This window comes from Cimex lectularius, unplaced genomic scaffold (assembly GCF_000648675.2).
Source record: "Cimex lectularius strain Harlan isolate CLEC.00 unplaced genomic scaffold, Clec_2.1 scaffold16, whole genome shotgun sequence".
NCBI lineage: Eukaryota > Metazoa > Arthropoda > Insecta > Hemiptera > Cimicidae > Cimex > Cimex lectularius.
In genome coordinates this window covers 338,183-357,212 of record NW_019392679.1, presented here as the reverse complement: position 1 = coordinate 357,212, position 19,030 = coordinate 338,183, and the positions used below count along the sequence as shown (strand labels likewise).

Genomic DNA, 19,030 nt, shown 5'->3' with positions numbered 1-19,030 from the left:
AATATCTACATATTCGTATAATAATAAATACATACAATGTAAAAATAATTGCCAAATTATGATGTAAATTTTTTATTTGAGTTTACAATCATAAGGAAACTTTGTAAACTTATAAAAACTCCTTGAAAGTTGTAGAAAGTTTAACTATGCATATATTGAAATAAATAAAGGGTATTAAAAAGTATATATTTATTTATACATACTATATTTATCTAGTGAATAAATACATACAAGAGAAATTTAACTTTACTTAGCAGGAATATTACAACATTAATAAATAGAAACTGATGTACAAAAGTTACCGTTTACGACATCTAGGTACTACCAATCAGTTCAAAATCTATCTTACAATTTGTACAGTAAATAGCCAATGTGGAGGTCACCGTATGACTGCGGCGAATTATTTACAGTTTGTCGAAATTACTACAAACATTTTTCTTAATACAAAGTTGCGATGATTCAGCAGGAGAAGAATGACTAGGATTTTCTTTCTACTTAGGAAAAGGCCGAAAGCGAAATGAAGTGAATATCAACAGAAGCCGGAATCGTTTTGACGCACCGACGCCTCCCCAGGTCTCAAATGTCTTTTTTGAGGAGAATCGGTGGCAGGGAAATCTCCGGTGACTCGGTATCAGTGATGTCGGTCGTCATCGGGAAATAAACGGCTCAGGTACAATGAACACACTCGGGATTTTATTGGAAAACGTAAACAAAAATCACCATTGTCTCCAAATTCTACGGAACCTTCGATTTGACCGAAGACTTTCCCCAGACATGTTTTTAGGACTACCAAGGCCGGCTCGTGTAACAAACCCGAAATATTCAACGTGCATCACAACGGCAATCGGAGTCTAGAGACCCTCGGTCAAAGAGATCCTATGTACAGTACAGTGTATGGAGGATGGAGGGTGTAGGAGGCCGTCCCATTATGTTGAGGCCATGAGCTTGTTGCCGAGGTAATCAGTATGTTGAATGTTGTAATGCTGGCTTTGGTAGTACGGCTCCATGTGTTCCGGGTACTGGTTAGGTACGGGCTCGGATTTGATCCCGCTACCTCCTACCAGCAGCGACGTATGGCCGAGATAGGGCCGGTCAGATGAACCACTGCTCACCAGCTTCGAGGAGTTCTCTGCTGAAACATCATAAAAATGCATTGAACGACATGTAAATAAAAATTATTTACATCAGACTATTTTAACAATCTCAATTGGCATGGAAAGTTTCCTTTTTGGTGGGAAAGTATGATATGCATGCTAGTATCAGTTTGAAACATCGGGAGGAGTATTTGTCTCCTGAATCTTGTACTCAAGACCCATAGAGATGTACAACAATATTTTTCATGCTGAGGAGTGACAAACAATTAAATCTGAACAGAGGTTACAAATTAAAGACATCACGTCAGAATCCAAGTAGCCATCCGATTACTGATCTTGGACATCATCAGCTTGAAGATGGAAGATCAAATCATTGGAAGTCTAAAACCGTCGTCTTTTACTACGTCCCCAACCTACTGGGCTGAAGGGGAGGATCGAAGAAGCGTATGCCAACGCAAAACAAGGATCTAATATACAACTGGCAAGACCTGTTTCATTCTGTGGGATAGGAATTCATACCACCCGATAATTTGTTAGAACAGTGGAAAAGGAAGAGTAACGAAAAATGAGAATTGCTCACTTAACACAAGAAATACAAGTTCTTTTAAGATTTGAATGGCTCCATTGAAGTTAGCATCACAGATCACATGAGAAAAACGGCGATAACCAACACTGTCTATTTTTAGCTAAGAGACGGAGGAAACACACTTGCTGACGTACTGTAGTGCTATAATTAACAGTTTCAACAGGGCCAAGTAATCAAATTCATACATAGTGGCCCAGAAGTGTGTAAGTAAAGAAAAGAGATACAGTAGTTCTTAAAGGGTGCAGTATAACACAACACTTACAATCTTCACCAATCAATCAATCATACAGCAAGTGCATTGAATTCATAGTGAAAAATACCTAGGGGTGATTGGTCTATTGACGCCAATCATAAATTGTTCTTCTTTTCGTACATTGGTGATCCGGTTAAGGAATATACTCAAGTTTGAATTTATTGGGTATGTGGTTCTTCCAACACTATGTTATACAGTTGCCAAGTTTTGGGATTATTGAGTATGAGGTCTTTCAATTAAGCCAATACTGTATTAAACAGTTGTCAATACCCAATACTCCTTTGGTTTGGACCATAGATGGCTGAACACGGTTTTAATGCATTCGGTTGTTCATGTATGAAACTTTATGCTTCCATAAAACAATCTCAAAATTAAGGAAGTACGATGACCGCTTTAGTAAATGTCACTTTTACCTGATAAGGCGGAGTGCGGCGTGGTTTGAGAAATGGTAGAGCCGGAGTCTTGAGATGACTTCTTCGGCTTCCGTTTCCTCGTCTGAATGCCGTCTTTCCTCATGGCTAGCGGCCGGTTGACTCCGTGGAGCTTAAAGTACAAACCGCAGGCGTTGCAGACCGGCTCCCCTTCGTTGTTCCTCCGCCAAAGAGTGGTCGTTCCCGTGCCGCAGTTGGTGCAACATAGCCCCAGCCGGCGCGTCGCAGTCTGCACCATGAAATACTACAATTTATTCAACCCGACGATTCGTGAAAAAACCAAATGGGTGGGACAAAATACCGTGTGGGGACTGACGAGCCTCTTCACCGGCTTGACCAGTGGCCGGTTCATCCCGTTCATCTTATGGTACAGGCCGCATGCGTTGCAGAGGTAGTGGCCGGTCCCGTCTCTTCGCCATAAAGGTGTGCTGATCGCTCCACAGTTGACGCATTCCCTTCCTTCGCCCATCTCCATTCCGCTGCTCTCTGAAAAATTTCATATTCAACTTCATTGCCTAGTTTATAAGACCCAAACTTAAGTCTAGTCCAGTTTATATACCTTGTTTCTTAACAATAAACCAAAAAGTGCCCTTTTATAAGGAAAGATGAGAAAAGCTTTGGCTACAATGAAATACTTGATTACAGACACAACTTCCCTTCCCATAGTCCATGGATTAATTTAACATTAGTAATTACCACGATAGTAGAAAAAACATTAAAACATGTACATAGCTCTCCTAACTGGTGAAGGAACACACCCGCTCTCTCCTACTCACTCAACACACACACACACACACACACACACACACACACACACACACACACACACAAACACACAAAATTTTATTCACAATCACACTCCACTATTTCTCATTTTCTATGTCATATTCTACTATATAGTGTAGTGCTATCTGTCATTTCTACTCACCCTACCCATTATACCTCTTTCTCACGCACTTCCACTTACTAATCTCCCCTTTCTCACTCACTAGTAATCACATTCACCCACTCACTGTATCTCTCTATTTTTCTTTCTCACTCACTAGCACTCAATATTGGCTTTTTTCTCTCCCAATCACTCACTATATTTTTTCCACTCAATCGATCTTTCTTTATCTCTCACTATCTTTCTCATTCATTATGCTTTTTCTTATTCACTAGCACTTACACTCAGTCTCTTTCCGTATCTTTCTGATTTTCTCTCTCTCTCTCTCCTTTCTCTCTTTTCTCTCTCACTCACTATTCTCGTTCGTACTCACTTCTCTCACACATTCACTAACCCTCTTTTTTATTCACTAGAACTCACATTTATTCAATCTCTTTCTCATTCTCTCTCATACACACATAATCATTCACATATATTTTTTTACTCTAACTTCTCTTTCTCTTCCTCCCACGCACCCCCCCAAACACACACATAAACAATTTGATTTATAAGGAAGATCACCTTCGTGATCCTAATTGTCTAATTGTAGTGTTCTCCTAATTGTAGTGATATTTTTCCTCCAACTGTAAGCAATGGAGCTTCGAAATAACTTGGCGAGATATCTCACTCATTCACTCACTCTCTCTCCCTCTCTTTCTCACTCTCTCATACTAAAATATTTAAAAAATTAACAAATTTAATTAATTAATGCCACTGTATGTTTGTTGGACTTTGTGATAACTAATTCTTTTTCACTCACATTCACAAACGCTCAATCATTCTCTCTCTTTCACATTTAGGGATGATTAGGTATTTGTTTGCCTGTTAAACAAAATAAGTCGGGTAGGCTTTAAAGTAACAATGTGCATCCTATACTTTGGAAAATGTAGGAAAATCATTGACAATAGTTCTGAGTTTACTACGAAAGTGGTGCTCGGTAAACGTGTCCAGCTTCGAGCATCGAAATCATTTGATGACGTTTTAATAAAATTTCTATTGTAAAACCTGCTCGTCTTCAAATTTAAGGACTGTCCTAGATTCATTGTCATACCTGGTATCTTTCGTTTCTTAATATTCTTATCTTAAATTTTTTGGCTGTTTAATCAATATCTTTTGCAGCATCACCGACAAGATAATTCCTTAAAAAATATCAAATCCTGAGTTCTGAGAATATGTGCAACTATTGCAAAACAATGTTTAATATAGTTCAGAAACATGGTTTGTAGTTTGTAGCCTGTTAAAGTAACAATGTGTCTTGTTGTATATTAACTAAATGTCATGTGTGTCACAATGTACAAGTTTTTATTGTGTATTAACATACATAAAAATCTATAATTTTTAAATCTAACCAAAAGGAACGAAATACAAAAAAATTTAAAGTCTAAAGAATCGCTGCTCCATTATACACGGCGCTGTTTCTCTGGGTATTAATAGCTGGGGGTCTGGCGTATCGAAGGAGCCCTGAAAGAAGTATTAAAACAGCGGTATCTTATCAGGAATGGGCATCTGCTCCGGCCAACCACCCTGGCATTAGTCATTGACATCCCCGAGCTCTTGAGAAGCGGTATTAATTTGATAGTGGCCTATTATTGTCCATTAGGATCCGACGTGAACCCTTACCGTAATGGGGGCGGTAGTGGTGGTCGTAGGAACGCCACATCATCGTCGGATAGAAGCTGTTGGCAGCCGGCGGCGTCAGCTGATGCTGCTGATGATGGTGGTGTTGCTGATGGTACGGGTCCTGCCAGCCTCCTCCGCCCCTCGGTGGCACGTAAACCGGACCTCCGTTCCCTCCGTAAACATCTAGGGAAAAACATAAAAAATGATGGAAGTTGAAAAGACTAAGTCTAACTACAGTTTTTAGAATTATTGTTATCAAGTTCATATGAAGTACTAGTTGATAGAAGTTGTGTTATTGTAATAAATGACTACTTACTCGGGTTGGGTGTGTCCATGTAACTGGTCGAAGCCATAGTGTTTGACCCGTGAAACATTTTAGCATTAAGTAGCCGGTGCACTATCTCATGTCTTCTCCTGCAACATAAACGCAAACTTTGAATGAGCTTTGTTCACAGTTTTCACAGTTAAAAATAATTTATTTCTTGAATATACGACTTAAATGTTTGAGAATACCAAACCTATTTACTACTTTTCATACTACTAAATTATCTGAAATGAAAGGTACTAGTATTAATTTAGAAATTCAAATTAAAGTTTTTGTTAAAAGTCTTAAAACAGAAAGTAAACAGATGAAGCATGGGGCTTCTTCGAGGATTGCAGGACGGAAGGTACAAAGAACCGTGCCGAAAGGGGACAATCAGCAGATTGATCAGCACTCCCCGAGAGGCCTTACAGAACCGGGTGTCCAAATTGAGAATACGACTGCAATTGGCAAAGGTCGTTCCTATGCAAAAATGGTCTTAAGACTCGCTACCGGTCTATTTAAGAGCCCGAAGCCCATTCCCCTTTTAACCCGACTCGCCTTATCCGGGAGGCTCTTAATTTAGCCAGGACTTAGGTAAAGTTCGAAGCCCCGCTTCGACTTTTCGAAGTGACCTAATCGCTCCATCGCGAATTGGGAGGAAGATTAAAGGAGAGTTTTGTTATCGTTATAAAGAATAATATAACAAACGTGGGAATTTGTTTATAAACACTTCCGAGATGAACTTAACATGGCGTACAATTTTAAAGTCAATACCATGTCATATTGGTTTTGTTTCACAATTTCACACAAAACCAATATGACACCACAAGAATAGCACCACACTTAATGCTCTGAAGACGACCCGAATAAAGGTCGAAACGTCGGCAAAAAATGAAAAAAGTGTTTTTCTAAACTACCTTATTCTTGATCGCTCCTCACTATTTCAACAAGTTATTTAGTAAATTGTATATTTTAATAATAAAATATATGGAAAAATTATAAAATGGATAAAATAAAATTATATACCTATTTATTTAGTGTCATTGTATTATCTTATTTATTGCATTGTTGAATTGTTGGGATTGACTCTAAAGTCGCACAGTTGTGTTATTTAGTAAACTGTAAATTTTAAAATAAAATGTAGGTAAAAATTTGTATAAAAACGTATAAAATAAATTAATCATTTTATGTAAGGTTTTGGTTGGAATGAAAAAGTCAGTGCAACGAGCGAGATTAGAACCCACGTATACTATACTTTTTATGTAGTATAAATACAATTTATGTTGTATACAGTATACAACAATGATTTTGTTGTATTATTGATTATGTTTGATCTTACACTCTGTCTGTTTGAGTCTGCTGATGTCGAATTGCTGTTGGCATTTTATTGTTTAAAAAGTCACGAAAACGACAAAATATTGCCAACAGAATTCCAGATGAAAGACAAAATAAAACAGAAGAAGAAACAGCACAACGGAATGAACAAAATATATTTCATATATCACACTCACGTTCTTCTGAATCATCACGATATCACAAAACAAGAAATGAAGCAAGTCGAGTAAGGATTAGAGAATTAAGACAATTTTTGCCCATTGTGATCAAAATGAACAACGTGACAATAGTCGATTACGCAAATGAATCTATTAAACCAATGGGTAAAACTTAATTTTAGTATAATTCAAATTTTAAATATAATTTGTATCCAGTTGTGGTTGTGCAAAGTATGAATAAAGTTTGCACAAGTTTAAAATTTAAATTATATTCATTTAATTTATATATACTCCAATCATTATGATATAGGTTAGTTGTACTGGTCTAATATGTAGATTTATATATTTTAATATATTTAAATATTTAATTGTATAATTATATCAAATATTTGTTTACACAAAACAAAATATATATGTATGGTGTAATGTAACACTGTAAAACACTGTAAACGTTACGTATGAAAAGACAAAAATGTCCTAAAAATGTACACATAGTATAAATAAAAAGATGTGAAGTCTCTCTCACTCTCACTCTCTCTCTCTCTTTCACATAATCATCCACTATATTTCTTTCTCACTTACATTCGCTTACTCTCTTCCTATCTAATAAATAAGTGATATATGATTAAATTTAATGTATAATTGGAAGATATAAAGCATGATAGATTGGGCCGGTCAAGTGATCGCCCTGTGCATGAAAAGGACTGCGTATGATTTTTTTCCCCTGTAAATATATTTTTAGTCATTCTTCAAATCGCACTGTAACAGGGTTTTTTAAAATATAATGTTATGTAAATTGACTACGCCATGTTGTCCGGTGTCTGCTGTCTTCATGAAAGCATTTCTTATATTCCATTACTAAATATTTTCTCTAAGCGGGTTTACTTTCCACCAGTGACATAAGTTGTACGGTCATTCGAGCAAGGACGTCATGATCTTTGTTGCAATTTGTATGGTGTGTGTGTGTGTGTGTGTTGGTCTGAAATGGCCTGCGTCAGCATTAGCTATTAATTATTTTAATACCTGCATATGGCTCAAAATAGCTGTATGATCACGGATTACCGATTTATGTAAGCTTACATTCCACCGACAATTCAAGATTTTGTAATTTACAATAAATTACCTGCAAGTTTCGAGAATCATCCACCCCGGTGTTGGCAGTCCGGGGTCAGACCGCCTTATCCGTCCAGCACCGAAGCTGGGCTTCAGAGTGTATCAATATCTAGGTCATTTCGGCCCCACCGCAATCAGTTCCAGATCGAAACCCATTCACACTCTGACATAATCTTAAAACATGATTTTATATTTGCATGCTATTCACTTAGGTTGGTGGAGTACTTGATCATCATCCGCCATCAGCTCTCTCACACTACACATTCACGCTAATAAATACATTCAGGCTCAATATAAACAAAGAAAAATAAGTCGAGATATCTATAAAGTACTGTAAGCAGTAAAGCAGTCATGTTTCTTTTAAAAAACGGAACAGGGGACCCAAATATTTGCTGTCGTGCTCCAGCACTATTATCATATCAGGTGCATTCCTACACGCCTGCACGAGTCAATGAGTGGCAATTAGGTGGGACACATCGAGCATCGTCACATGCTTGACACTTACACGGGCTTTGGCCCAAAAGTAGGTTCTAGTGTGTCAAGCTCGCATGGCTTATCCTTAATCAGACCCTTCTTCTTTGAGTCAGGTTCGGAGGTTCCACCTATCGACAGTGCTCTTGTTACGTGAGAACTAAGATAGCAGTTATACAATAATTTGTTAATTATTATTTAATTTTAATAAGGATGGCAAATTATTGCAAAACACGTAATATACTCAATCTATTTAAAAGGATGAAAATGTCTTTTATTGTTTTTAATAAATAGAGATGTATAGATTAGTTTAATCTTTATGGCTTCGTTATTAAGTACAGCTTGCGTGCCATGGCACGGTATCGATACAAAGGCTTTATTAATAAAAAACTCATACCGTATGATATTTTTTTAAAAATTTACTTAGGGACTTGAATTATAAAAATCACGTCGGTAAAATTAATAATTTTACTATTTAAGAAGGTGCTGGATTATGCTGGAATGGGTGCGGGGCGTTTCGTCGCGCCTCAGAGAGAAGGCATCTGATTGGTCTTATTGCCATACAAAGTTTTCTCTGTATGGCGGTTATTAATACCGTTTGTTATTGTTTTTAAACGAAATAATTTAATGTATTCGCAGGAGAGGAATTAATTTTATCAGGTTTTTCGTTTTTTTCTACTTATTTATTGTGTTTGTGCTGGAAAAAATAATTAAATAACAGAAAACCGTCAAATCGGAAAAATGGGTATTTGGTATACTATACTTTCTTCGTTACATTTTTTCTCACTTACGAGCACTTACTTTCTCTCTTCTCACTCACACTTACACTCACCCACGCTCTCTTTTTCACTCACTGCCTATCTTTCTCACTCACTAGTACTCAAATTTACACACTCTCACTTTTTCACTATCTTTCTCTTTATCACTCACTATCTATCTTTCTTTACACTCACTTTTTAATCTATCTATTCCTTACCCACTAGCACTCACATTAACTACTCACTCCCTCCCTCTTTTCTCTCTCGTTTTCTCACTCATTCTCTCTCTTTCCCACTCACTAGCACTCACATTTACTCACTCTCCTTCTCTCTCTTTCCCCTTTTTCTCACGCACTATCTACCTTTCTCGCTCTCTCTCTATTTCTCTCCACTCACTCTCTCTTTTCTCTCCGTTTTCTCACTTATTCTCTCTCTTTCTCACTCTCAAATTTTAATCTCTCTCTTTCTCACTCACTAGCACTCAAATTTACTCACTCTCCTTCTCTCTCTTTCCCCTTTTTCTCACGCACTATCTTCCTTTCTCACTCTCTCTTTCTCTCTCTCTCACTCACTCTCTCTCTCTCTCTCTCTCTATTCATCCTTCACAATTAGAGATGATTAGGTATTACCTAACATTTACTCATAAACACTCACTAACTCTATCTCTTTCTTTCTCACTTACTCACTATCTCCATTTCTAACTCACTCACCTTTTTTTCTCAAAAACTTACTATTTCTCTCTCTCTTTCCTTATTCACACTCACTCTCTTTCCCTCCTCATTTTTTCACTCACACACATCTATCTTACTCATTCTCTCTCACTGAGCTTTCATTAGATTTCTTTCTCACTTACAAGCAGTTATCTCTCCTCACTCACACAATCTCTCTCTCTTTCACACACACACACACACACACACACACACACACACACACACACACACACACACACACACACACACACACACACNACACAAACACTCTTTCTCTCTCCCTCAATATCTCTTTCTTACTATTTTTGTTTCCTCTTACAAGCCCTCACTCACACTCACTATATCTCTTTCGCAATCACTTTCCTTCCTTTCTCTATCTTTTTCTCTATCACTATCTCTCTTTCTCACCCATTGTCTTTTTTTATTGTACCTATTTGTAACTTGTCCTTTTTCCTTGCTTGGTGGCCGTAATTAATATGCAAAACAACAATTTTTTCGTCAATCTATCGTCTATTAAATATACGACTTAATAAAATAAGAACTGTAGTTATGCACTTAGTCACTTGTGGGTAACTTTAGCTGAAGAATTACTGGGAAAGGATCTGAAGAAGGTCTAGATAAGTATTTTTTTTAACGTCATGAGTTTGAATTTATCTTTTTATTCAAGTCTGCTTGCTCATGACTGAGATCGTCTGTGATTAGATCATTTCTAATTGAAGTAAAATGAAAAAGAGTTCTTCAATAATCAAAATGTAATTTATTCCATCAATTTGGTCTGCATCCTCGATGAGTTGATTTGTCAGATGCGTTTCTTCTCGTACCTACTTCACAGAAACCACGCAGACCCAACACTGAGATGGCGACATGCGGAAATATAATTACGAATGCCTCTCACAGACCAAAAATTCAATTGTTAAACAAAACTATGTTTGAGATAGATCACTTTTCTATTGATGTATAACTTGGTTTTGATCAAAAAGCACGCCTACGCGACTTAGTCTTCAAATTAATCACAATTATTCAAACTATAAAGTAATAGTTCAAATTTATGTCACATTTTAGGGATAATAAGCCATATTTGATTTCAATACTAATCCTGGATCTATTAGGTCTATTTTTCGGTAAATAAGTCAAGTTCGGTCTAGTTGTAGTTTATGTTTTTCTGTCAATAATAGCAATCATTATGCGATATCGAAAGTCATTTTTCCAACAGCCCTTGCCACGTGCAAAAGACGAAAATAGAGACTTGTTATACCAGCAGATTTATAGCTAGTTAGAGCTAATTGACACCGGCGACTTTTCGGCCCGGTGCGAGCAAAGGGCAGCAGGGGCAATTATGTTCACACCTTCGAGCAACCCGAGGACAACCCCCGTATAAACGTATTTTTGGAAATTTCTTCTCCCCTTAACAAACACCCGACACCGTCTACGTTCAGTCCTTGTCGCACTGGAAAAATTATCCGCTGGAGAGAAAAAAAACCCCGATTCCTTTCCAGCGCCGCTAACGACCTCGCATTTGTTCCGCTAAGCGGCGAAGGTATTTTCAGCTGGTTTCAATCATGTAGGAGGGATTAACGGTATTAATTTTCAATACGATTTAAACCAAGGTCTGCAAAGAAGGAAAACTAATAAACAAAAACTCTAAATATATTCCAAATATTCTATACATATTTGAGGTGGTTGCTCATACAGACAGTGCATTTCTGACAGACAAAAGATAAAATCATGAGATGTCATTTATGAGCCTGCAGCTTGGTCTTGTCCGATTATGTTAGTCAAACTAGTCATACTGCTTTGGTTGAAAAGCGCAAAATGGCCAAACCTAAGAGACCACATCTGAATTACTCTATAAGGATAAACATGATCAATGTTTAAGATTATTCTCCATGATCATTTCAAGAAAACTTTACAAAGGTTTTCATTTACATTTCTAGGCTCAAATTCTTTCAAACAGGAATCAAACAGCCAGGTCAAAAATGGTACATTTTCGTTTTTGATAGGGTTTCAGAGGGCACGGGGAAAATCGGCAAATGCGATTAATGTGAATCGCAGCATGTTTTATGATGCCGTTGACCTTTGCCGGCGCCAAACTACTTCTGCCCCAAAAGAAAAACATGTACTCCGATGGGTCTTCAAGGGGCTTATCTGGCAGTAGCTCTGACATGTGTTTTGGTAAGGACACTTGAGCCACTCGGTGTCACTCCGGCGTGGCTCATCTCCGTGAGAAAAGACGGCGGATCAAAGAGGGTTTTTTCTTCTTGTCGAATTTTAAGTTTTAGCTTTTATAACTTACTAAACGGGTGCTGATCTCACCGGCACAAAAACGCCGATTAGTCTGCTCAGTGTACTCATCAGGGACCGAATGTGCAATCTTCCAACACAACGAATAGAAGGACTGAAGTCCAAATGGGCAAATACCGGCCAGTTTGTCCTGAAGAAACCATAAAATCAGAACATATTAGATGTCATATTCTCCACAAATAAAATTACGAAGAAAATTTGAAAAAAAATGAGGAAGGAGAAATGTTTAACAAGTACATTACAAGTCGGTATCGTCTCGTTGTCTAATCGGGTTGTCAGGAGAAAAAGCGATATGATTGTACGTTATCTAATGTCCTGAATGGTGACATTTCGGATAATTACAAGTCAAATTATCGTCTAAGTTACCGCACTGCGATATCCGTTATCCGCGGCTTACAAAACAGGAGGTGTTCCAACTTATTCGGCAAGTCTGTGAATAAATTGGATTTTGGTACGTCTTTCGAAAATGGCGGAGGCACAATCTCCAAAACAAGACAAAGTTATGCAGAGTATGGTGATTTACTAATTTATCACCTCCTAGACCTCAAGAGGAATAATATTTTGAATATTATTTAAATTAATTTAGTTGGTTCTACGTCTGTAGTTATCTATTATTATTTTAACATCTTTTTGTAGGTGAGGAATTTTCCAAGAGACACGTGGTGTATTTCAAAAATAGGTTATTTTATTTCGTATTTTTCTTCGCGTTTCGGGCTATTTTTTCTGCCCATCATCACAAAATCCTAACAAGAAGTACAGTCAATTATTACATATTTCAACAGTATCAATTAATATTATTTTCATAGTTTACATTTTTATTTTTTATTTTATTTTTATTTTATAATAATCTGGCAGTCTCGCCTACTCTTCTATCGCATTTTTTCTTTGAAGAAATTTCCAATTGTTTCACCTCAAGTGCATTAAAAAGAATAAAATTGAAAATTTAAGTTGTCTTCGTCTCGGTCAACGGGCCAAGGAGGTTACAAATTTAAAAATTTGATAATATTAATTGCTACTGTTGAAATATGTAATAATTGACTGTACTTCTTCTTAAATATTTCTGATGGTGGGCAGAAAAAAAAGCAAATAAAACAACCTGTTTTTGAAAAACACCACGTGTCTCTTGGAAAATTTCTCACCTGAAAAAACCTTTAAGGAAGAGGGAAAAATGGAGAAAAAAATATATGATTTTTAATATGTTATTACTTGTGAATAGGACTTTGGCAATAAACAAACAGATTTTTCTAATAATTTTTGATTTTTACCCTGTTTAATAGTGTAACAATAGCTTCTAAATTGTTATTATAGCTATGTTCTCTTTCTCAGTTTTAATATGAAAGATAATCAAATAAATTATTGTATTTCTATACTATATTGATCACCGGAAAATAATGTCATTTTATTTTAAAAATAATATGACAAATGGTTGATGCCGTTTTTGTTTTAATTTGACCAAATATTATTTATCCAGTGATATTTTTTTAGGTCTGTAGGCTAATGTTCATGTTTTGCGATACGTTTTTATTGACGTGATTTTTTTGAACACAGATTATTATAAAAACTAGCAATTTTAGTCGAAATTGTACACCTATGTCCTAATTGACTATTCCTAATCTTTGACCTTGTCTAACTCTTTTCTTCGCCCAAATTAGGGTTTCTTAAAAACACATCGGTAACCGTTGAGCAGTTATCGTTGATAGCAGATATTAAATTGGCTCTTGCTAACAATTAGTTAGTAGTAATAGTCGGTATTGGCAACATTCTTGGATGTAAGAGAAGCGTATGACTTGCTTACTTTCCTCCTTGGTTCTAAGCTGTATAAATGGGGTTTGCCAAAAGTATTTATCAAAAATATCACAACTTTAAAAATTAATAGGAAACTTGATTTCAAAATTAATGACGACTTGATAGGACCTAGAACCTCCTACAAGGGCCTTTCACAGGGGGAATTCTCAGTCCCATTCTTTACACTTTGTACGTTTCTGTTCTTCCCCATATTTTGCCGGACTGGTTTAAAATCATATAATATGGGGACATTTGTCATGGACATTGAAGATTTTTTTGTAAATGCAACTTGTGGATTTTATCACGAATTTAGACAAATGGTCAAAATGTATATATTGAATGAAATTAAAATGGGCATTCACAAATTCTACATCAAAAGATACATTCTATTTTTGGATTAAACATTAGATTATGGCAAAACTCTACAAACTCCATCTTTATTTTATTTTGAAGACAAATAAGAATGTCATTCTCCAACTGTGAATGCAGTTTTTGGAAGAGGTGCATCGGTTGTTCCATAGACACCTCGTTTTTGATGCGTCAGTACTTGAAAAAAATGTCGGTTGTTAGACTGCTGTTGGACTGCTTCTCTCAACTTTTCAAGAAGCTACCACTTACATGATTCGGTCTCTATTTTCAATTTCGAACTAAATACCTTGATTACTTCCCTTGACTATTTGACTACACTAGATCGTACCAAATTTTGCATTATAACAGAGAACAAAAGCGCTATCGCTCAAATAGAAAACTCACGCCAACTCCAAATGTGATTATTTATTAACGGAAATAATAGATAAGGCGTTTACCCTTAAATCACAAAACAAAACAGTAGTTTTTGCTGGAGTAGAGGTCTTTGTGGCACAAAAAGCAATGAAGTCTTTAGCTCTTTAGCTAAATCAACAACAAAGGACGGGGATTTTATTGACATCAAATGGCACAAATCTGTTGCCAAATGTGGTTTTTAATTATATCCTTATAATTCATTCATAAATGTTTTCAAGTTTCTAATTATATAACAACAACAATAAATATTTTAACTAGAAATCGAACTATTTTCCAATTCTGTAACTGTCCTAAACATTGATTTGTATGCAATGAACAAGTTTTGTCGATTGGCGCAGCTGTCAATGACGAAATTTGACTATCACCTCTATTTGAACGTTTCTACATCGAAATCGAACGGTTTTTCATTTCTCTGATTATCCGTAAAATAAATTTTAAATAAATAAGTTATGTGACTGTCAGTAGCCAAATTTCGCTACTTGCCTCTTTTTGAACGTTTCTTTATTGAAATGTTCTCCAATTCTCTGATTATTCTAAACGTAAATTTTGAGCATTGGTGCAGCTGTTGCGTGCCCAATTTGACAAATACCGGCAATTGCACGTTTCACCATCGATATTGAACATGTCCCAATCCTCTGCTTGTCCTAAATGTCTATTTTGTGAAATAAACAAATTTAGATACAACTGTGAAAGGCCAGATTGAACTATTGCCTCTACTAGACCGTTTATCCCCTTGAAATTGAATGGTTTTCTACTTTTATAATTGTTCTAAATGCAAATTTTTATGGACAAGTTTTGTCGGTTGGTGGAGCTCAAAGGCCAGTCTTTTGCCTCCATTTGAACTTTTCTTCGTCGAACTCGAACGGTTTTCCGATTCTGAGATAGTTTTAAAGGGCATGTTTCAAATTTTGAAAAAATGAAAAAAAATTGTAGGATTTGCTGCAGTTATTACAGGCCCAATTTGACGATAGCCTCCATTTAATCGTGTTTTCACCAAAATTGAATAACAACCAAAAAGCGCCAGTTTTATGACTGTATCTGTCTGACCCACATTTGACTACAGCCTTTAGTAGAACATTTTTCCAAAGAAATCGGTGGAAATTGAATGTTCTGTAATTTCTCAATTGTCTTGAGCATATTTTTCACAACTGAACATGTTTTGTGGAAATTAGAACAGCCAAATTTGATGAATAACTGCATTCAAACGTTTTATCCATCAAAATCGAACGGTTTTCCAATATTGTAATTGTACTAAACATTTGATCAATTTTGAAGAAATTATTTTGCTAATTTTATTATTTATTATTTACTTTCATAATAGAACAGTTTTCCAATAATGTAATTGTTCTGACATAAATGAACAAGTTTTGGTCAAGCCGTCACATGCCAATTTGGGCAATAAATTTTGTTTGAACGTTTCTCCATTGAAATCGAGCGGTTTTCCAATTCTGTGATAGTCATAAACGAAGATTTTGAAGAAATGTTTTGCGGAATTTGGGTCCAGCCCTTATAGGCCCAATGTGACGTTTGCCTCTACTCGATAGTTTCTTCACCAAAATTGAACGGTCTTCCAGTTCTATGATTGCCTTAACACCTTGGTCGATTGATGTAACCTGTCGCTGACCAAATTAGACTGACACTACCTGTATTAGAACATTTCTCCGTAGAAAATCGAAATTCGTAGAAATCCGAAGAAATCGAACGATTTTTCAATTCTACGATTGCCCTAAAAGTATATTTTGATCTGTGTGATGATGATCATGCAGTTTAGTCCGTTTTCACTTTTCACTACTGTCATAGTGTTCAAAGCATATTTTGAAGGCATGAACATGCTTTTTCGGCATTGATGCAGCTGTCACTGAAAAAATTTGATTATTCCCATTTTTTTGAAACGCTTCTCCGTGGAAATCGAACGTTTATCTAATTCTGTGATTGTCTTAAAGCATATTTTGTACAATTAAACAAGGTTTGTAGATATTGGTAGATAGTATAGGTACATTCCCATTCGGCGAATGATAACTATTTGAATGTTTCTCCCTCAAAATCTAACGGTTTTTAATGCTTTAATTGTCCTAAATGTCAATTTTGAAAAAAAAAGAAAAAAAGAACAGGTATAGCTGTAAAACGCCAAATTTTACTGTTAGCGCTAATAGAACGTTTCTCCATTGAATCTAACGGTTTTCTAACCCTTTGGATGTCTTTTATATAGATTTTATTTTTAATTAGCACGTTTTGTGGATTGGCTAACCCATCACTGACCAAATTTGGCTATTCCTTTTAGAAAACGGAGGATTTTTCAATTTTCTGTAATTTCAGTAAATACCTTCTCGCTGAATATGTAACTATTTACTCGAAAAAGGGTTCCGGCTTCTTCAGTGACACGATATTGCATTTCATTACTTGATCCGTCTTAATGCGATTATAGTTTTTTTTGTCATCAAAGGCTTTCCTTGTTTTCTACAAACGGAATTACTTGAGCAAAATTTAACACTAAACCATTTCGACTATTGTTAGCCTAGGAAAAAGGCTTTTTCTGCACTGATTTGTGATATAATTCGCATATATTATCGATATTCACTTTAAATCTTCCTAGACAAACCGATAATAGTGAATCAAAATATTGGCCTTAAGCTTGTTTACTAGAACATGTAAAAGGTGTTTTATGTATCCATTCTCTTAACCATTGACACGATTCCGCTTGACGGATGACAAGGTTTGTCCTAAACATATATTTTGTACGAATGAACAAGTTTTGTGAAATTTGGCACAACTATTTCAAGCCAGGTATATAAATTTCCTCCATTTGAACTTCCGACCATTTTCTAATCCTGTGTTAGCCATCAATAAAAAAAAGTCGGATTCATCCATAGGTGCACTTGTCACTACCAGATTTGACTTTTTTGGAATGTTTCTCCATCGAAATCTAACAGCTCCCAAATTCACAGGTAAACGTTTGAAGAAATGAACGTGTTTTATGGACATTGGCCCAACTGTCACTAGCCCAGTTTGACGATTGCCTATATTTTGGTATGTTTATCTTGTATTTCGGTGTTTACCAATCACCCTGGTCTTCCTAGACTAGCTTGTGTTATTTTTTTTGAATTCGAACTCATTTTAATAAGTTTACGATCAGAAACAACCCATATTTACGCGGCAAGTATTATGATGCGTTGTCTGTTAAAAAATTTGGTACTTCGATATATCAGTCTATCTTGTTTAACTAATACACTGTTGTTTATGGTGGAGCTTTTCCGTCCGCTTATAGATATGTCGTGATAAACTGGAATCATATCAAATGCAATTGAATTAGACGGGATTTCCGCAGTTTAGCTCCTGTACGATTAAATCGGCAATCGCCGTCTCTCACGCGGGCGGCTCCTGCGAGCACTTATTTATATTTTAAGGAAGACAAATGGGGGCGGGTACGTCGGGTAATCCGGGAGTCGTTCCTCCATTAAAATGATTTACAAGATTTGGCCGGACCGGGACAATTCTTCGGTTCCCGAGGATTAGAGATTGATAAACGAGCTATCGGCCCCGATTAATGAACGGTGGCCCCGTTCCCGATAAATCATCCCGGTTGGGGACATTCTCTTATGACAGGCGGTTCGGACTGGTCCTACGAAGGTGTAACGAGTCAAAGTGAATTCAAATGGGTTAAATTTCAGCAGAATTGAGACCATGAGACCATGGACCAATCACAACCGAAGAAACCAAATGGTACGGGATAGGTTATACAAATAGAATTTATGGTTTGGTCGTTTCAGGTCATCCGATGTATGAAATTTCAGCAGAACAGTCACATCGACCAGCACAAGTCTTATCCGATGCAGCCAAGAGCCGCAATCAATTCACCACGACCAGACATGGTAAATGGTACATGGTACGTGTACATTCTAGTCCACCTATCCTGCCGTATTGTTCAGCCAGATGCGTTCCGAAATTTTCCAATGCCTTGCTTTTAACCGAAGTGCAGAAATAACGAGCTCCGACGATTTCACCATGTCGCCTACCAAACGAAAAATTATTCTCTGGCTTGCTACCACATCTTTCCTATTAAACCCAATATCACTGAAGATGGCGCAAAACCGAAAGTAACATAAAAAAACCTGCGAGTGTTGATGGACCCAGTAAGTGACCAAGTGCAGGTTCAGTAATAGAATAATCAGCCTTTTTTAAAAAGGAATCATCCGTTTAACTTCTTGTTTCTTTAAACTACCAAAATTACGGATCTGTAGAGTTCTCGTGCTGGTATCCTTACTCTTAACCGAAATGCAGCTCTAGTACAGAGAGAACCAGCTCTGACGATTTCACCTACCAAAACCTCTTGGTTATTGTTCACGGGACACTCTGTATACGAAAAATCACTATTCCCAACACAATATAAGTAATGTAAGTATATT

General features: G+C 36.5%; 1 protein-coding gene across 5 annotated transcripts in view; it reads right to left on the bottom strand.

Moving 5' to 3' along the window:
* Positions 1-221: 221 nt before the first annotated feature.
* The window catches only part of LOC106661648 (GATA-binding factor A-like), a 57,742-nt gene continuing 38,933 nt past the window's right edge, over positions 222-19,030 (bottom strand). For 3 of the 5 annotated variants that reach the window (XM_014385183.2, XM_014385185.2, XM_024225580.1), the window contains 5 exons: positions 5,226-5,323; positions 4,910-5,092; positions 2,666-2,850; positions 2,347-2,608; positions 222-1,132 (listed from right to left, as the gene is read on the bottom strand). In XM_014385183.2, the coding sequence (XP_014240669.1) occupies positions 927-1,132; positions 2,347-2,608; positions 2,666-2,850; positions 4,910-5,092; positions 5,226-5,283 (894 nt within the window). In that variant the 5' untranslated portion in view covers positions 5,284-5,323 and the 3' untranslated portion in view covers positions 222-926. The remainder of the gene's footprint in view (positions 1,133-2,346; positions 2,609-2,665; positions 2,851-4,909; positions 5,093-5,225; positions 5,324-19,030) is intronic. The other 2 variants (XM_024225581.1, XM_014385186.2) reach the window with 2 other exon arrangements.